Genomic DNA, 14,662 nt, shown 5'->3' on the forward strand with positions numbered 1-14,662 from the left:
GTGCTCTGCTGTAGTCACCTTTTTATGACTTCAGAGGTGCCACTTAGCTTTTTGAGTCTCAGTTTGCCATCTGCAGAATGGGGGGAATGCCCTGCAATTTATGAACATAGCTGATAGAGACTGTGAGATCTCCAGATGCTGCGTTAATAAAGGGGAAATTGTGCCAAGTGTAAGGTATGGTGGACTAGATGATCTTCAGGTGTCCCTTCCAACCCAAACCATTCCATGATTCTGTGATACACATATTGAATCTAAGGACCCTGGGCAGCCTTGTGTTTGTCTTGCTTCACTCTGAAATGTTACTTGAGAAAGATCTCAATGAAAGACCACGGTGGATAAGTAGATACTGAAGTGGAAATGCTGAGGTTTGGGAGAGATTTTCCCATCTTTCTTTGACTGTTGTTGTGGCTAACATACTTCAGTTATGAAAATAGACCGATTGAATACTGTTCTGCTGTTACTGTGCAGTTGTTCCTCTTTCTCACCTTGGAAAACTGGTCATTCTGTCTAGAGTGCTCATCAGTGTTACAAAGCAATTGTAAATTGTCTGATAGGTTAAAATCCTCCCTTGCAGGATATTTTGGTTCACTAGACAAATGATATTGTGTCTTTAAGATAATAAATGTAGGAACAAGAAAAGAAAGTCTGTGGCTGCTTCTTGTGAATGGGAAGGTTTTGTTTTATTGAAAGTTAGCTAGGACTTTTTTGCCTTTAAAGCCCTTGCTGAAAGAGAAATCTTGGAGTGATGAGCAGCGGTTGAATTTTTACCACCTGTTCCATCAAGGGAGCTCTCTGCACTATTTTCCTAAATACTCTAAAGTTTTCCATTACACTTAAAATTTCTGAGGCAGTTTCCATATAATTTCTTTTACATGAATCATGTAGTTCTGTATCTAACTGTAAATTTGCACCTCATACAGTCATGTCTAATGTGGTTTTTTGTTGTGGGTTTTTTTTGTTTTTTAGCTTTTGTCTTAAATGTATATAATCTTTAAATCAAACATTAATGTTTGAAATCCATTAATGTGTGTCTGGGTTTTTATTTTAAATTTCAATGCATCTCATTTTTTGAAAACTTGAAGTCACATAAGGAGCTCTGTAAAAAAAAAATTATTCTTTCTAATGATAAATTTTATAAGGGTAAATGTGTCTGTTGGGGGCATAGCTAGCACTCTAAAGTACTTTATTATCAAAAGTGTTTGTTTTACAGAACTTTGGGACAACAATAGTGGTTAATCCTGAAAAAGACAAGGATATGGTGCAAGAGCTACTAGATTTTAAGGATAAAGTGGACCATATCATAGAAGTGTGCTTTCAGAAAAATGAAAAATTTATAAACTTGATGAAGGAGTCCTTTGAAACATTTATCAACAAGAGACCAAATAAGCCTGCAGAATTGATAGGTACACAAATATTTTTCTGTAAAATATTTCAAAAATCTATAGAAAGCATGATAAGATAATGCTGCTGAGTGTGCTAGTGCAATAGTGATGCAGTTTGCATTCTGCTTTAGGAGACTTGTTTTTGGGATGCGAGGCAAAAGTTAACCTGGGAGTGTTGCGGGTTTGAAAAGCTTGGGTGTGCTGTTAGGCGAGTGCGCGGCGTCCTGACAGAGCATGCCGACTTCTGCTGTCCCTCTGCTCTGCTTCTTGCACGGTGCCTGGTGCTAACAACCGCTCAGAGAGCGTAATGCTGATGCTACGAGTTGAGTAAACGGTTAGGGAAAAGAGTAGCTGTGGCCAAGAAAAAAAAAAAAAGGGAACTGTTTGTATTTGTGGTAGTAGAGGAGTTTTTTGGATGTTATGGATCTCTCAGAAAGGACTAAGTACAACCCATCTACCTTGAAGGCTGAAGTTGGGAGAACAATTTTGAAGCCTTCAGATGCGAGGTGTTTTAATAGAGAAAAAAATTGTATTACCTTGAAGGGGGAACTAGGTCTTATTAAGGGGAAAAATAATAAAAACATTTTAAAAATACTATTATTGGGTTTATCCCTGATCTGGCAAAAGCCGTTCTGACTGTTTTGCCTGCAGCAAAACTGGAGCTGTGGCATTTTACACTGGGAGAAGATCCCACTCCTTGGTTGGTTGTTTTTCCTCTGTATGTTCTTTTGCCTTTATTAAGCTTATTTTGTGGCTTCTACCTAAAACCAGCTTTACGTAGGACAAATCGCACAACCTGGTGTGATACAGGTTAAAGCCATGATACGGGCTGCTGTCATTTGTGCATTGTGGTGTTTCAGCTCCTGCAAAGGTTTCCTTCTTATGCAGAAGATGGTATAAGGATACTAATGTGGCTTAATAAATACTTAGCTAAACTCATGGCTTAACCTTATTACTGGCATTCTGAAGCTACTAACTTGAAAGCATTGCTTCTATTTAAATTTTGGGTTGCTCCTACCAAGGAGCATGAGGGACATGGTAAAGGTCTATAAAAATATAGTCCTCTTTGTGTTGTTTGTTTCTGTTTCTCATAGAATACATTCATATGCATCATACACTTCCAAAACGTTGTCTTTCAACAAGTAATGTACTTGCTATGACTATAACATAGAATGTGGGTATTTCTGATGCATTAATTTTAATGATTATACTGTATTCATTGTTTTCCCTGGACGGTTCTTTTTTGTGATATTTTTCCATTATGGCAGTAGTACAGCAGGGCTCTATCATTCCACTGAACATAGAGATGGGAGAAGGGAAAATAGAAAATTTAGCACTTGTCGTATATTTTAACATGTATCAATATTTCAATTGAGAGATGCTTAAGTTAGTTTAGATTTCTTTTAAAAAGCTGTTAAACTGTTTTATTTATTTGTAGCAAAGTATGTGGATTCCAAGTTAAGAGCTGGTAATAAAGAAGCAACTGATGAAGAGCTGGAAAGAATCCTTGATAAAATCATGATCATATTTAGATTCATTCATGGTAAGAAATATCTGTTCACTGTTGATGCAATTAAAAATGAAGAACTGTATTCCTCTGAATGTAAGAGATCTTTTTTAGCATGAGTTTCTGTTAGATTTTGGTTTTAAATTCAGGTTGCCTTGCATCTGAAGGAGAACAATAAATATAGCAGGGAGGACAACTCATGCTATGGAGATTGGCAATTTACAGAGCTTTTACAGTCTGTGAGTGGAGACCTAAGTTAGAGCTGTTGGTGGCCAAGTTTCTTTCACATAAGTGAATCATAACTGTTACCACAGCCTCTCCTCTTATGACACAGAAAGGTTAGTACAGATTATCTCCACCCTGACCACCTCAGTATAAGTGTGAAGTACATGAAAATGCAATGAGTGACTTGTCTCTTCTCATTGTGGCTGAGAATGAACACAGAGGAGGGCTCAGAATAATGAGAGAAAAAAGCTATTTCTATGTTTTACTGTCTTTAAAATGCACTTCCCTAAGTATGTCCCTGTCTGAGTAAAAGCCTTGAAATGTGTTAGAAGAATTTGCCTGGTTGGATATCAGCAAAAAATACATGGTTGAGCCCAGTAGAGATGGGTGGTCACCTATTTTGAGGGAAGTGGGATGTGTGTGCTGGCCTGGGGTGGAATGAGCAGGAACTACCCAGTTCTGTATTAGTTTGTTCTGAGATCCGTGGGGTTCTTTCCTCATAAAATCCAAAACGAGTACAGTATAATGGGAAAGCAGACAAGGAACCAGTCATAAAGTAATATCATTTGCATAATGATTTTTGTCAAATGCAGAGGGTATTAGATGGAGGTAGTGAATGAAGACAGTGTCACTGGCCACTTCTCAGTTTAGGAGATTAATTTCTGTTAATGTGAAACTGTGACCAGCTCTTTTTCTCTTAATATTTTTTGTAGTACTGAGATAAAAATGTAAATTTGTTTTGAGATACCTAGTGTGCAAGAGTCCTTTTAAGGGCAGATGATAATTAATAGTTAGTTGCTGGGCATTGGACTTTTTGATAGTATTTTGAAATGGCACTTTACCGGGGGAAGGGTGGGAGAGTATCAGAGATACTGCTACATATGCATTGGAAGGTGTTTGCAGGGAATTAGGAGGGGCTACTGTAGGCAGTGCAAAGAGTGCCCTTAGTTGCAGTGAATTTCTTCCTCTTAAAAGTGAAAAAACTTTCTGGTATCTTTGCACTATCAATAGAGAAGATTTGCGGAAGCTCTGGTTTGAGGTGTGAAAGTTTGTGGGTGCCTGTATGACTTCTTTGTTTCAAAAGACTATTGGCAAACCAAGGGAGAAGACTTCTGTCACTTTTTCTTCACCTTAGGCTTTTAAAGATTGTTTCTTTAATACATAGGAACACTTTTTCTTATTTTAATAAATCAGACCACTAGAAGGAGAATGTTCTTCTGGACACCAGAATAATTTCCTGTGACTTGCAGCTGGTGCAAATCCGAAATACAAGGCAGCCCATGTTCCTGGTGGGGGGAAAAAAAGAAAAAAGGCAAAGAAGTAAAAAATTTTGCAAAATATGTTAAGAAAATAATTCAAATATAAAAAGAACAAGATGTCTACGTGTTTTTCTTTGCTGTTGCATACTGAATATTGTTCTGCTGATCAGCACGTCATGAGAAAGGCTTGTGTCACAAACCTGAAGTGCAATCGTGTAAATAGAATGTATGATTTCATTTTTATTTTATTTTTGTTTCAATTTCTGTACAGGTAAAGATGTGTTCGAGGCGTTTTATAAGAAAGACTTGGCCAAAAGACTGCTGGTCGGGAAAAGTGCATCAGTAGATGCTGAGAAGTCCATGTTGTCAAAGCTTAAACATGGTAGGCGTCTTCAGATGTGTTAAATTTTTATTACTTTTCGGCATGTAAATTTGAATCCTTATTTTCTCATGCTTTAAGAAGTGACAAGCCAGTTTTTAAGTAATAGCTGAACATATCACAGCTTTCACTGTGCCCAGTGAGAACTATTGGGCTGATCTCTTGGATATGTGACTGGTTCATTTAATGTACCTACGGAGGAGCAAAATCCTTAAAACATGTACCTAGTTGAGGGTGTGCTGGACCCTGGCAAATCTGGCCCAGCTGTCTCAGGTTAAACCTTTATTGCTTGTTCTGTGCTTCTTTTGTAATTGTGGGATCTTTGCTTTAATTCGTGTGACAGAATGTGGCGCTGCTTTTACCAGCAAACTGGAGGGCATGTTCAAGGACATGGAACTATCTAAAGATGTCATGGTTCAGTTTAAGCAGGTACATTTAGCTTCTGTTTGTGTACTAAATTGTCAGTAGTGATGGGGAAGCACTTAATGGTGTTATACCTTGGATTAAGCTAAAATCAAACAAAACAGCTTTTGAGCAGGTCCTGGTCATAGTAAGAGAGTCTACTTATAGTTCTCTTTATAGAACAGGATTGAATTATTGTATATCTATTCAGAGATAATCTTATCTTACAGTTTTGATTCCTTTTTAAGTAAATTGCAGTCTAAACACCACATAGTAATTTAGTTGTCTGACATCTTTTAAAGTCCATACCACTTCATTCTGTAAACTGTTGCTGCTCTGATGAATTCTTTGTGAATGACCCACACCAGAGAAACTCCCTGAAGGTTGCTAAGTGCACAGAAACCATATATGTCTCAGCCCCAAAGCTTCCAACCTGTTGGTGACCAAGGGAATTCTTGGAGGAAATACTGTATAGGCCCACCCTGTTGTTGCATTTCTCCTGGGGTACCTGTTTTGGGGCTTTATTGAAGACAGGATACTGGGGTAGAGGTCTGACCGAGGACACTTGCTCCTGTAATAAAATAGCGACTGTTCTGTCCCAGACTTTGCACCCTGGCTTGACTGATGCTATGCTTAAATGGTAAAAAAATGTATTGTGTAACAGACATGTGGAAGTCCCAGAGGATGCTTTTCATCTTCTAGTTCTTGCACTGGCTTCTGATCAGAAGCTTTTCTTTTGCTTTGGTTGTGTGTGATTGAAGTGCCTTTGACCTTAATACCCTGTAAAGACCGTGGGCTAGGATGTTTCAAGGCATGTTGTTTCTTTTTACTTCCAACCACTTGCCATGTTTTGAAACTAGGAACAGGAGCAATAAATAGTCACGAAATTAAAAATCTTGGCAGAGCATGTCTAACCAAGGATGTGGCCTGTAGAAATTTTTCATTATTCTACCAACTTTACATTTCTAATTTAATTATATATATTTTCTAATTTAGCATGCAAACAGTATAGTTGAATGATTTTTTTTGTCTCTTGTATTTTAGTATATGCAGAACCAAAGTGACCCAGGAAACATAGACCTGACAGTAAATATATTAACTATGGGATATTGGCCAACTTACACACCTATGGAAGTCAACTTGAATTCAGAGGTTAGTGTTTGAATTCTCCTTCTAAATGCACTTTATGGAGTGGAATCATAATCACTATCATAGGGTGAACTAATGCCTTCATGTAATTTTTTTTCTGCTAGATATTTAAGAGGTTTATCTCATTTTAAAGATTCCAAAATTGCAAAAAATAAAATGTGGTGGATAAAATCCACTTTTTTTGGTGGTGATTAGTTAACTCCATATGTTTTTTTCACCTTTTTAATAATAATATTAATAGTAATAGTAATATCTAAAAATAGTCTTAAATAAAATCACTGTCCTATTTAACATTGCAGTCAAGCACTTAAAAGTTTAAAAACTGACACCTCAATTTAGTCAATCTTTAACTACAGTGATCAGGCATTTTGATCTAGCCAATAGTTACATTACCGCATGTTCTTTTTTTCTGTAAGATCTTTCCTCTGTTCCCTGCAACGTGTCTCACAAAACTAGTACCTGCATTTAAATGGCATTTGCCTGAAAAAAGATTTCCTTCCAAGTTGAGAGATTTTTGCAAAGCTCCCACCAGTAGTGATTTAAGTGGAAATACGTAATTGGAGTCCCGTTTCCTGCAATACCTTGCTTCATCTGAAACGTGGGAAGCACTTCAGAGCCCAAAGGTAGTAGCAACGTGCCCATTCAAGTCAGAAGCTGTGGAAGCTTTTGTGCCTTTGCTCCCATGGCATCTTTTTCTCCGTAGCAGACTACTTTGGAAGGATCCAACCTGAGCAACACGTCATGGAAATGGAGGGGTAAAAGCCCCTTGCTTGGAAATAAAGAGGGTGTAAAGTACTGGAATCAGACTTGAATCAGGATAGGACAAACTAAAGGAAGAACTTGGGAGCAGATGGTAATAATCAGTGTATAGGTGTGAGATGTATGCTTTTTGTCTGGTGACTTCTTGGTCAGATGAAAAGTCCAGGACAAAACAGCATTTATTTCAGAGGTTTAAAACCCTTTATGGGGGGGTTATTTTACTTCTATTACTAAAAAAAACCAACAAGCAACAAACACACCACCACCTCCCCCCCGCAAAAAATAACCAACAAAGAAACAGGGAAATTAAAAGCTATACTTGAATTGAGGCTTTCTTTTGTGCACAGTAGTACTGGTGTATGTGAGAGCAGAATTTTGCTTTTGAATTTAGTTTTTCACACAGAAACACTTATTATGCAGCATTGTTGAGAAGAACCAAAAAGATTACATATCTGAAATCATCTGGCACCACTGGTATAAAACTAATAAACTGTGTTATCTCTTTGCTATACAGATGATAAAGCTTCAAGAGGTGTTTAAAACCTTTTACCTGGGAAAACACAGTGGTCGAAAGCTTCAGTGGCAGACCACTTTAGGGCATGCTGTCCTAAAGGCAGAATTTAAGGAAGTAAGTTAGCTTGTTTAATGCTTAGCCTGTCGGGATAAAATTTAAGTCAATTATTTGGAACCTAGTCATGTACTGTATTTTTTTTATGATGGTAGTACCATTTTTGCAGAGGAACAATCACAATTCAATACTGTTACTTTGTATAGAAGTAGGCTTTTTATAATTAAACTGAAATACTACCTAGCTAATGGAAGACAACAATGTGGTATCTTTTGGTAACATTTGTATTTGTTTGATAGGAATTGTTGCTCATTCAAATAAAGGTTGTAATAAAGCAGGAAATTAATTAAAGAAAAAAATGCAGATTTTTATTTTTAATATGGAATTGTTTTGATCACAGAAATACTGGTGACGCTTCTAGAATGCTTCACTGATACAAAAAGAGACTGAAGTGCGCTAGTGATGTAATGACTGTGGTTAAAATTTAAAAGCTTGTTGAATTATTTAGGTCTTAAGTAACTGCATTGTTTCTTAATGTGGTTTTGTTTTGTCTCATGGAATATCTCGCCTTGCTAATAATGCAGCTTAATTGAGTCAGAGCAAAGACAAGAAAACTTGAATTCTTTTACTAACTCATTGTGAGTAGGGAATTAGAAGTTTCGGTATTAATGTAACAGTAAGATGGATAGGTTTGTAGTTGTCAATTGACAGAAGTGCTTACAGCTGTCTGAAGAGTTTGAGTTAATTTATTTCCTTTCCACTGCCTCTTTGTAGAAACATTGTGCTCCTGATAATACTGCGCTCTGTATCATAGTAAACCAAAATTATCTTTTGTTTCTTTCATATTTGATCCAATGCCAAGATTTCGTTTGTATTAGTTTGCTCATCGCTGTAAAATTAAACTTGGGTCAAGTATGAAGTAAATGATGTGAAGTAATTACAAGGCCATTCTAATGAGCTGCTTCTGTGTGCTGTATTGCTACTGTTAGAGGAGCAAAGAAAGATGTTTTAAAAATATCCTGTTTCCTTGATACTGCATTCAAGCAAATTATTCTGTGAGCTGGGCATTCTAAAATGCACATCTCCTTCTGGAAATAGCAACAAGAATGTATAGCTATTGTAACTTGTCATATTTGGGGGATACAATAGAAAATGCTCTGAATATTAGTTCTAATTATTTGATTTATTTTTTTTTTAGTGAAAGAAAGAATTTCAAGTATCGCTCTTTCAAACATTAGTGTTGCTTATGTTTAATGAAGGAGATGAATTCAGTTTTGAAGACATTAAAATGGTCACTGGTGTAGGTAGGAAGAATACTTTTTGATTCTTAAATTTATTCATCAAGTCATTGCCAATTATGATTTGGTTTGTAAAGGCCTAATTTTAAAAAATTTGCCATGATCATTAGGACAAACTTTATGAGACAATAGTGTATAGACACCAAAAGAGATGAGGAAAACACACTGCTGGTGCTTCCTAATGTAGATAAAAAAGGTGCTTCACAAAATTAATGGTAAGAGCTGTGTAGCACACGTTACTATTAACAACCTATTAGATTTACAAAATTTATCATTGCAATTCTTAAAATTCAAGTGGTGAAAAAGACTGGTTTGTGTACAGATTATTTTTGTTCCATTACAGTTTTCAAATAATTGTATTTTGAAAATGATCTGTTGTAGAATGCTGTCATTTTGGGATGATTCAAGAGAGTATTTTCAGAAGTTTTCCATTACTGTTGCTGGAGTGCCCCATTTACAATAGGTTTGATTTGTTAAGAAGAGCAGTGTCCTGTAGGGTGTATAATTTGTAGCTGTTTCCCTCTGCACTTGAAACCTGAAGGCAGAAAGGACAAATAAAACTGGGGAAAAGTATATTTTTCTTTTTAACCATCTGCAGTATCTACTTTCTGTGTTCTTATGCTCTTGGGTGATTTTTCTCAAAATTTCACACTTCCTTGAAATAGTTACAGCCAATGGCATTAAAAAGAATAATGCTATCATCTCTTTACTCTCTGGAATTTCTGCATCAACCGGCATGTCATACCCAGTAGCACTTCACATGGTGAATCTTAAGATCAACCCAATACAGCAACTGCTGAAAGAGTATTTGAACCCATGCAAGTACTAAAATATTGTTAAATATATTTACTAAAATACTGTAAAAGAGGGATATCAAGAATCCCTGTGGTTCAGAACAGTGCGTTGCAGAAGGCAGTACAGCCCGGGCGCTCCAGCTTCTTAGCATCAGTACTTCAAGTTGCTTAGTCATCCACTCCATTAATGCTAAGGGAGCTGAAGAAAACTCATGCCAGTGTGAATGATAAGCATCAGGATTGTCCAGAGAGGCTCACGGGGTCAGAGTACAGTGGTTACGGAACAAACATAAGTTCATGCAAGCCTGATGCAGATACTGCTTTCTCATCTTATATTGCTGTACCTTGGAGCTTGCATTCTGACTTGCCTGACAGCAACAGATAAAACCTGCTGCATGGAAATCCGTTCCATTATAGCACAAGAGAAAGGATTTCAGTAGGCTGTTTTTAAGGCAGCTGGATAGAACCGATTGATAGTAGGGAGCTATCTGTATTACGTTATGTCATCACACTGAGTGCCACATCTGTGTTTCTCTCCCCTATGGGGAAATAGTGTAGGAATGCAGGTTATGAGGACAGTTCATGGTCCATGGGGTTCCCGTGGGGCCAGGATGGATGACATAAAATCTCTTTCTTCCCAGACTCTACATACAAGAGGCATTTGGAGCTGCTTTAGAGAGGTACCATTCCCATCTAGCAGTCTCCCTACTTCTAAAGGAGAGGAAACTCTTACAGCCAGAAATGATCTTGGAAATAGGTCCCATGCTGTGCCCTTCCTGTCTCCTACTACATGGATGATCCTTTTGCTCAGCGGTACCCTGCTGCGGGCTGGTATCCCGACTAGATGGAAAAGAACAGAGATTCAATTATTAGAAAAAGTAGCTGAATTTGTGATGCAGCTGCTTGGTGAATTGACCATGAAGGGCAGAGGTGCTGACGGCCAGACTCTCAGAGACCAACCTGGAGGAACCAGAGGTCCTGGCTCGTGGATACAAATGATGTTGGTTGTGGTAGAAATCCTGGAGGGCAAAACTTGGCCATTAGGGTTGCCATAGAAACTGTTTCTAAATGTTGTAAACACCATGTGCAGGGCCAGTCAGACAGGCAGAATTCCAATGTATGCTTGAAAAATTACGTATGGGAGAGGGCCTAAATTTATCAGCAAGTAGGAAAGCCTTTGAAATAGAGGGAACCTGTACAAGATAGATGGGCTCCATCTAATTTCAAATGGAGTGAAGCTGCTAGAACACTAAAATGTTTTATAAAATCTGTAGGGTTTATCAAACTTCTCACTCCACCATCTAAAAATAACATAGTAGAGCCGAGAAGAGTTCAGAGAATGGGAATAAAGATTGAAGGCATGAGCCAGCTTCTTTACGAGGAACAGCTAAGTGTGCTAGGACTAAACTAAATAGATCAAAAGGCAAATAGAAATCGGTGAGCAATGATATGTTTTCTTACTCAAATAAAAAAAAAAAGCTAGAGGGCATAAAACAGAATGAACACATGGTGGTGAAAACTAAACAACATGTTGTAAAAGCTGGAAGTTTACAGAATTCAAGGAGACAGGTTCAGGGAAGAGCAAAACACTGAAGGGTTCTCAATGGGCGATTACCAGATTACTAAAAAAAAAAAAAAAAAAAAAAAAAAATATCACCTGGATTTCTGCCCTTTAGGATATCACTGTCATCATCTGCATTAACTGGCCATAGTTGGAACTTGTGGTTTCCAGTTACTGTTAGAATAAATTATCGTCAGTCTCTTTTAAAGAGATGAGGTTGTCCCTGGTACATAAACTGCAGTTAGCAAATGCATAAACTGTCACTCAGAGAAAGAAAGGTTACCTTCTCTTTGGTAACCATGCTGCTTTGAGATGTGTTGCCCAAATATACTCCATGTTTTTACCTGGCATTATCAAGAAAGCCTCTAAGAGACGTCGTTTTTACTTGTATTTCAGTGATTGATAGGTAATTGCAGATTCCTTCTCTTTGGCATACTCTAACCTGCAACTTGGCATGCAGGGCAGAAGCAAAGCTCCAAAAGCATCCCAAGTGTTTTTAACAGCATCCTCTGTTTGGACAAAAACTCAACTCAACAACCTGCATTTACTGAAGGTGAAACACCCAGGAAGTGTGAAACATCATAAATACCTGTTTAGTCAAATACCTGGTTTAAAGGTTGTTTTTTTTTAGTAATCACAGAACAGCTGGAAGCTTAAAAAAAAAAAAGAGGGTCCCTCTGTGTGAAAGTTAGAAGTATTTTAGAAATAATAATAGTGTTAATCCTTCACTCAGGTACACTGCACTTCAGCACTAGATTGCAAAACCTTTCTTTCAATTTTTAGACTAAACATCTGTTCAGGAGATCTGACACGTTTGGTGATAATTTCATTTTGTGAATAACAGTATTCTAGAGACTGCAGAGGCTGTACAAGACTTTGTAATATAATTATTAGAATGTTTTAGACTTCATTTTATCTACTTGTCCAAATGCTTTTAGCTTTAAATCTTACTAGATAAAGTTTTGCACATCCACTCATTTCTACTACTTTCCTGTTGTGAGGGAGGTTTGTGAATATCACAGCTGTCATCTCTGCCTTCTCACAAAACATGTTCCTATCAATTTAAACTTGTCGTTTTTGTTTTTTTTTTTTTCATTTCATTATATATTTTCTGGCTTGTGTTAAAAATAGTGATGAAATCATAAAATGGGTGGCTTGAGTTTCTTCATGAACTGATTTTTTTTTTTTTTCTTTTAAAGACCTGTTACTACCAAACAAAACTAAAGCAATAAAAACAGGCTCACGTTAATGTGAAATATTTTCCAAAACTACTTTTGGATAGAAGGCTCACTGAGATTAGCCCGAGTCTATCCTCTTGACATGTACAATTCTGTACATGCTCTCAGCACTTTCCTGTGAAGTATGTGAGACCAAGCTTGAAGGCTGGAAGTTGTTACCTGACTGGAACCTAGCTGGAACAAGGTATTAACATAGAAGCAGTAACATTAATCACATAAACTCTTCATGTTAATGTTTTTTTCTGCTTTCTCCCATACTTTGAACTTCTTCACAGAGGACAGTGAATTAAGGAGAACCTTGCAGTCTTTAGCTTGTGGAAAAGCACGAGTATTGATTAAAAATCCAAAGGGCAAGGATGTAGAAGATGGAGATAAATTCATCTTTAATGGTGATTTCAAGCACAAATTGTTTAGAATAAAGATCAACCAAATCCAAATGAAAGAAACAGTATGTATTTATTTTTTTGCATTCATTCTGGTTATGTTAACTGTTTATCTGCATGTCTCACATGGAGAGACAGAATCTCTGCATTTCCTCTTGTAGTTTTTGCATATGGAGAAAGGAAACATACTTTTTTTTTGTAGACAGGATGACTTGCAGAGGCAATAAAGATTTTAAAACTCGCTGACATTGAAACAACTTAGGTTCCTATGCTTTCAAATTTAAATGCCTAATATATTAAACTGATAGATCTTGTAGATGTTTCAGTCCATCTTAGAAGTTTTCGTGGTATGGCTGAAGTGTTGGTACTGTATTGAACTCATGAATCAAATGTCACTGTGTCACTTCTTTATTTAGCGGATAAGACAGTTATTAAAGTCAGTGTTGTCCCTGTTTTTGAAGTGATGTCTTTGTTGTACTTGAATCCTGACTCTCGACACAAGGTGACATGTTTTAATTAACATTGAGCTGTTTCCCTTTTGCCTTTTGATATTAAAATCCCTAAAAGTCAAATTGGAGTTGAACAGTTTGATACAGAAGACTACTGTATTTAGGCTGTCAAACTGTTACGTGTTCTCTCAAAAATATGAAGTGAGTTTTTAGGATGTCATTTAATTTATCAAATAGATTTAAAATAAGATATACAGTATTTTTTTCTTTACATTATCCTGAATTTTATTTTTAATTAGATTTTTAATTTAGCAGTATGCTTCAGAATCACTTAGTTCATAGGATGTAGTAATGCATGCATCTGTCCCAAAGACGAATACATCAGTTTAATTTCATTGGAAAGGTTAACTACAGAAATAAAATTGATAAAAAAATAGCAATAAAAGGTGATATGATTTGTGATGCCGTATTGTTCTTTAGGTCGAGGAACAGGTCAGCACAACTGAAAGAGTATTTCAAGACAGGCAATATCAGATTGATGCTGCTATTGTACGAATAATGAAGATGAGAAAGACTCTTGGTCATAATCTCCTTGTTTCTGAATTGTATAATCAACTGAAATTTCCCGTAAAGGTAACTGATTCTGTTTTTCAAACTATCCTAGGATTATCTAAAAATGTGTAATATATTTTTCCATTCAGCTTGTCTGTAAGAGTAAGAAATGTGACATATGTCTGAATCAAATCCAAAGATTAAGGTATTAAAATGAGTGCGGGAACAGAAATGAGACAGAGTATCAGTAGGAAATTATATTTAGATATTTGCTGTGGCGCATTTTCTTATGTAGCTGTTAGCAGTCCTTCTTTTTTAAATAAAATATATTTGCATTTATATTGCTAACTTTTTTACTAATCTCACCTTTTCTTGTAGCCTGGAGACTTGAAAAAGAGGATTGAATCTCTCATTGACAGAGACTATATGGAGAGAGACAAAGACAACCCCAATCAGTACCACTATGTTGCATAATGGAGAGGAAATACTTTTACTTTAAAAAAATAAAGAGCAAACCCGAAAAGTAAAAACCAAAATCATCCACATATATCTTCAGGACACTGAATACCTATGCTGTTCCAGACTTTCCTTTTAGCAGATTTCAGGTTGATGTATATTGTTCAGCCAGCTGCATGCACTGCTGTGGAAGAGAAGCAAAATGACATGTTGATTGATCATCCTTATCAAGACTCCTTACAAATTTTTAGCGTCATTTTTTTATTTCTTTTAATTACTCTTTTGTTCTTTTGGGTTCTTC

The 14,662-nt window shown here is 36.6% G+C and overlaps 1 protein-coding gene across 1 annotated transcript in view; it reads left to right on the forward strand.

Annotated features, from left to right (window-relative positions):
* The window catches only part of CUL4A (cullin 4A), a gene marked incomplete at its 5' end in the record, with an annotated part of 36,541 nt that extends 22,162 nt beyond the window's left edge, over positions 1–14,379 (forward strand). The window contains 10 exon segments of the mRNA XM_010294419.1: positions 1,211–1,403; positions 2,821–2,925; positions 4,645–4,755; positions 5,096–5,181; positions 6,199–6,306; positions 7,577–7,690; positions 8,829–8,934; positions 12,797–12,969; positions 13,834–13,986; positions 14,284–14,379. Coding sequence (XP_010292721.1) covers positions 1,211–1,403; positions 2,821–2,925; positions 4,645–4,755; positions 5,096–5,181; positions 6,199–6,306; positions 7,577–7,690; positions 8,829–8,934; positions 12,797–12,969; positions 13,834–13,986; positions 14,284–14,379 — 1,245 coding nt within the window.
* Positions 14,380–14,662: the final 283 nt, after the last annotated feature.

Source organism: Phaethon lepturus, unplaced genomic scaffold, assembly GCF_000687285.1.
Source record: "Phaethon lepturus isolate BGI_N335 unplaced genomic scaffold, ASM68728v1 scaffold45030, whole genome shotgun sequence".
NCBI classification, from domain to species: domain Eukaryota; kingdom Metazoa; phylum Chordata; class Aves; order Phaethontiformes; family Phaethontidae; genus Phaethon; species Phaethon lepturus.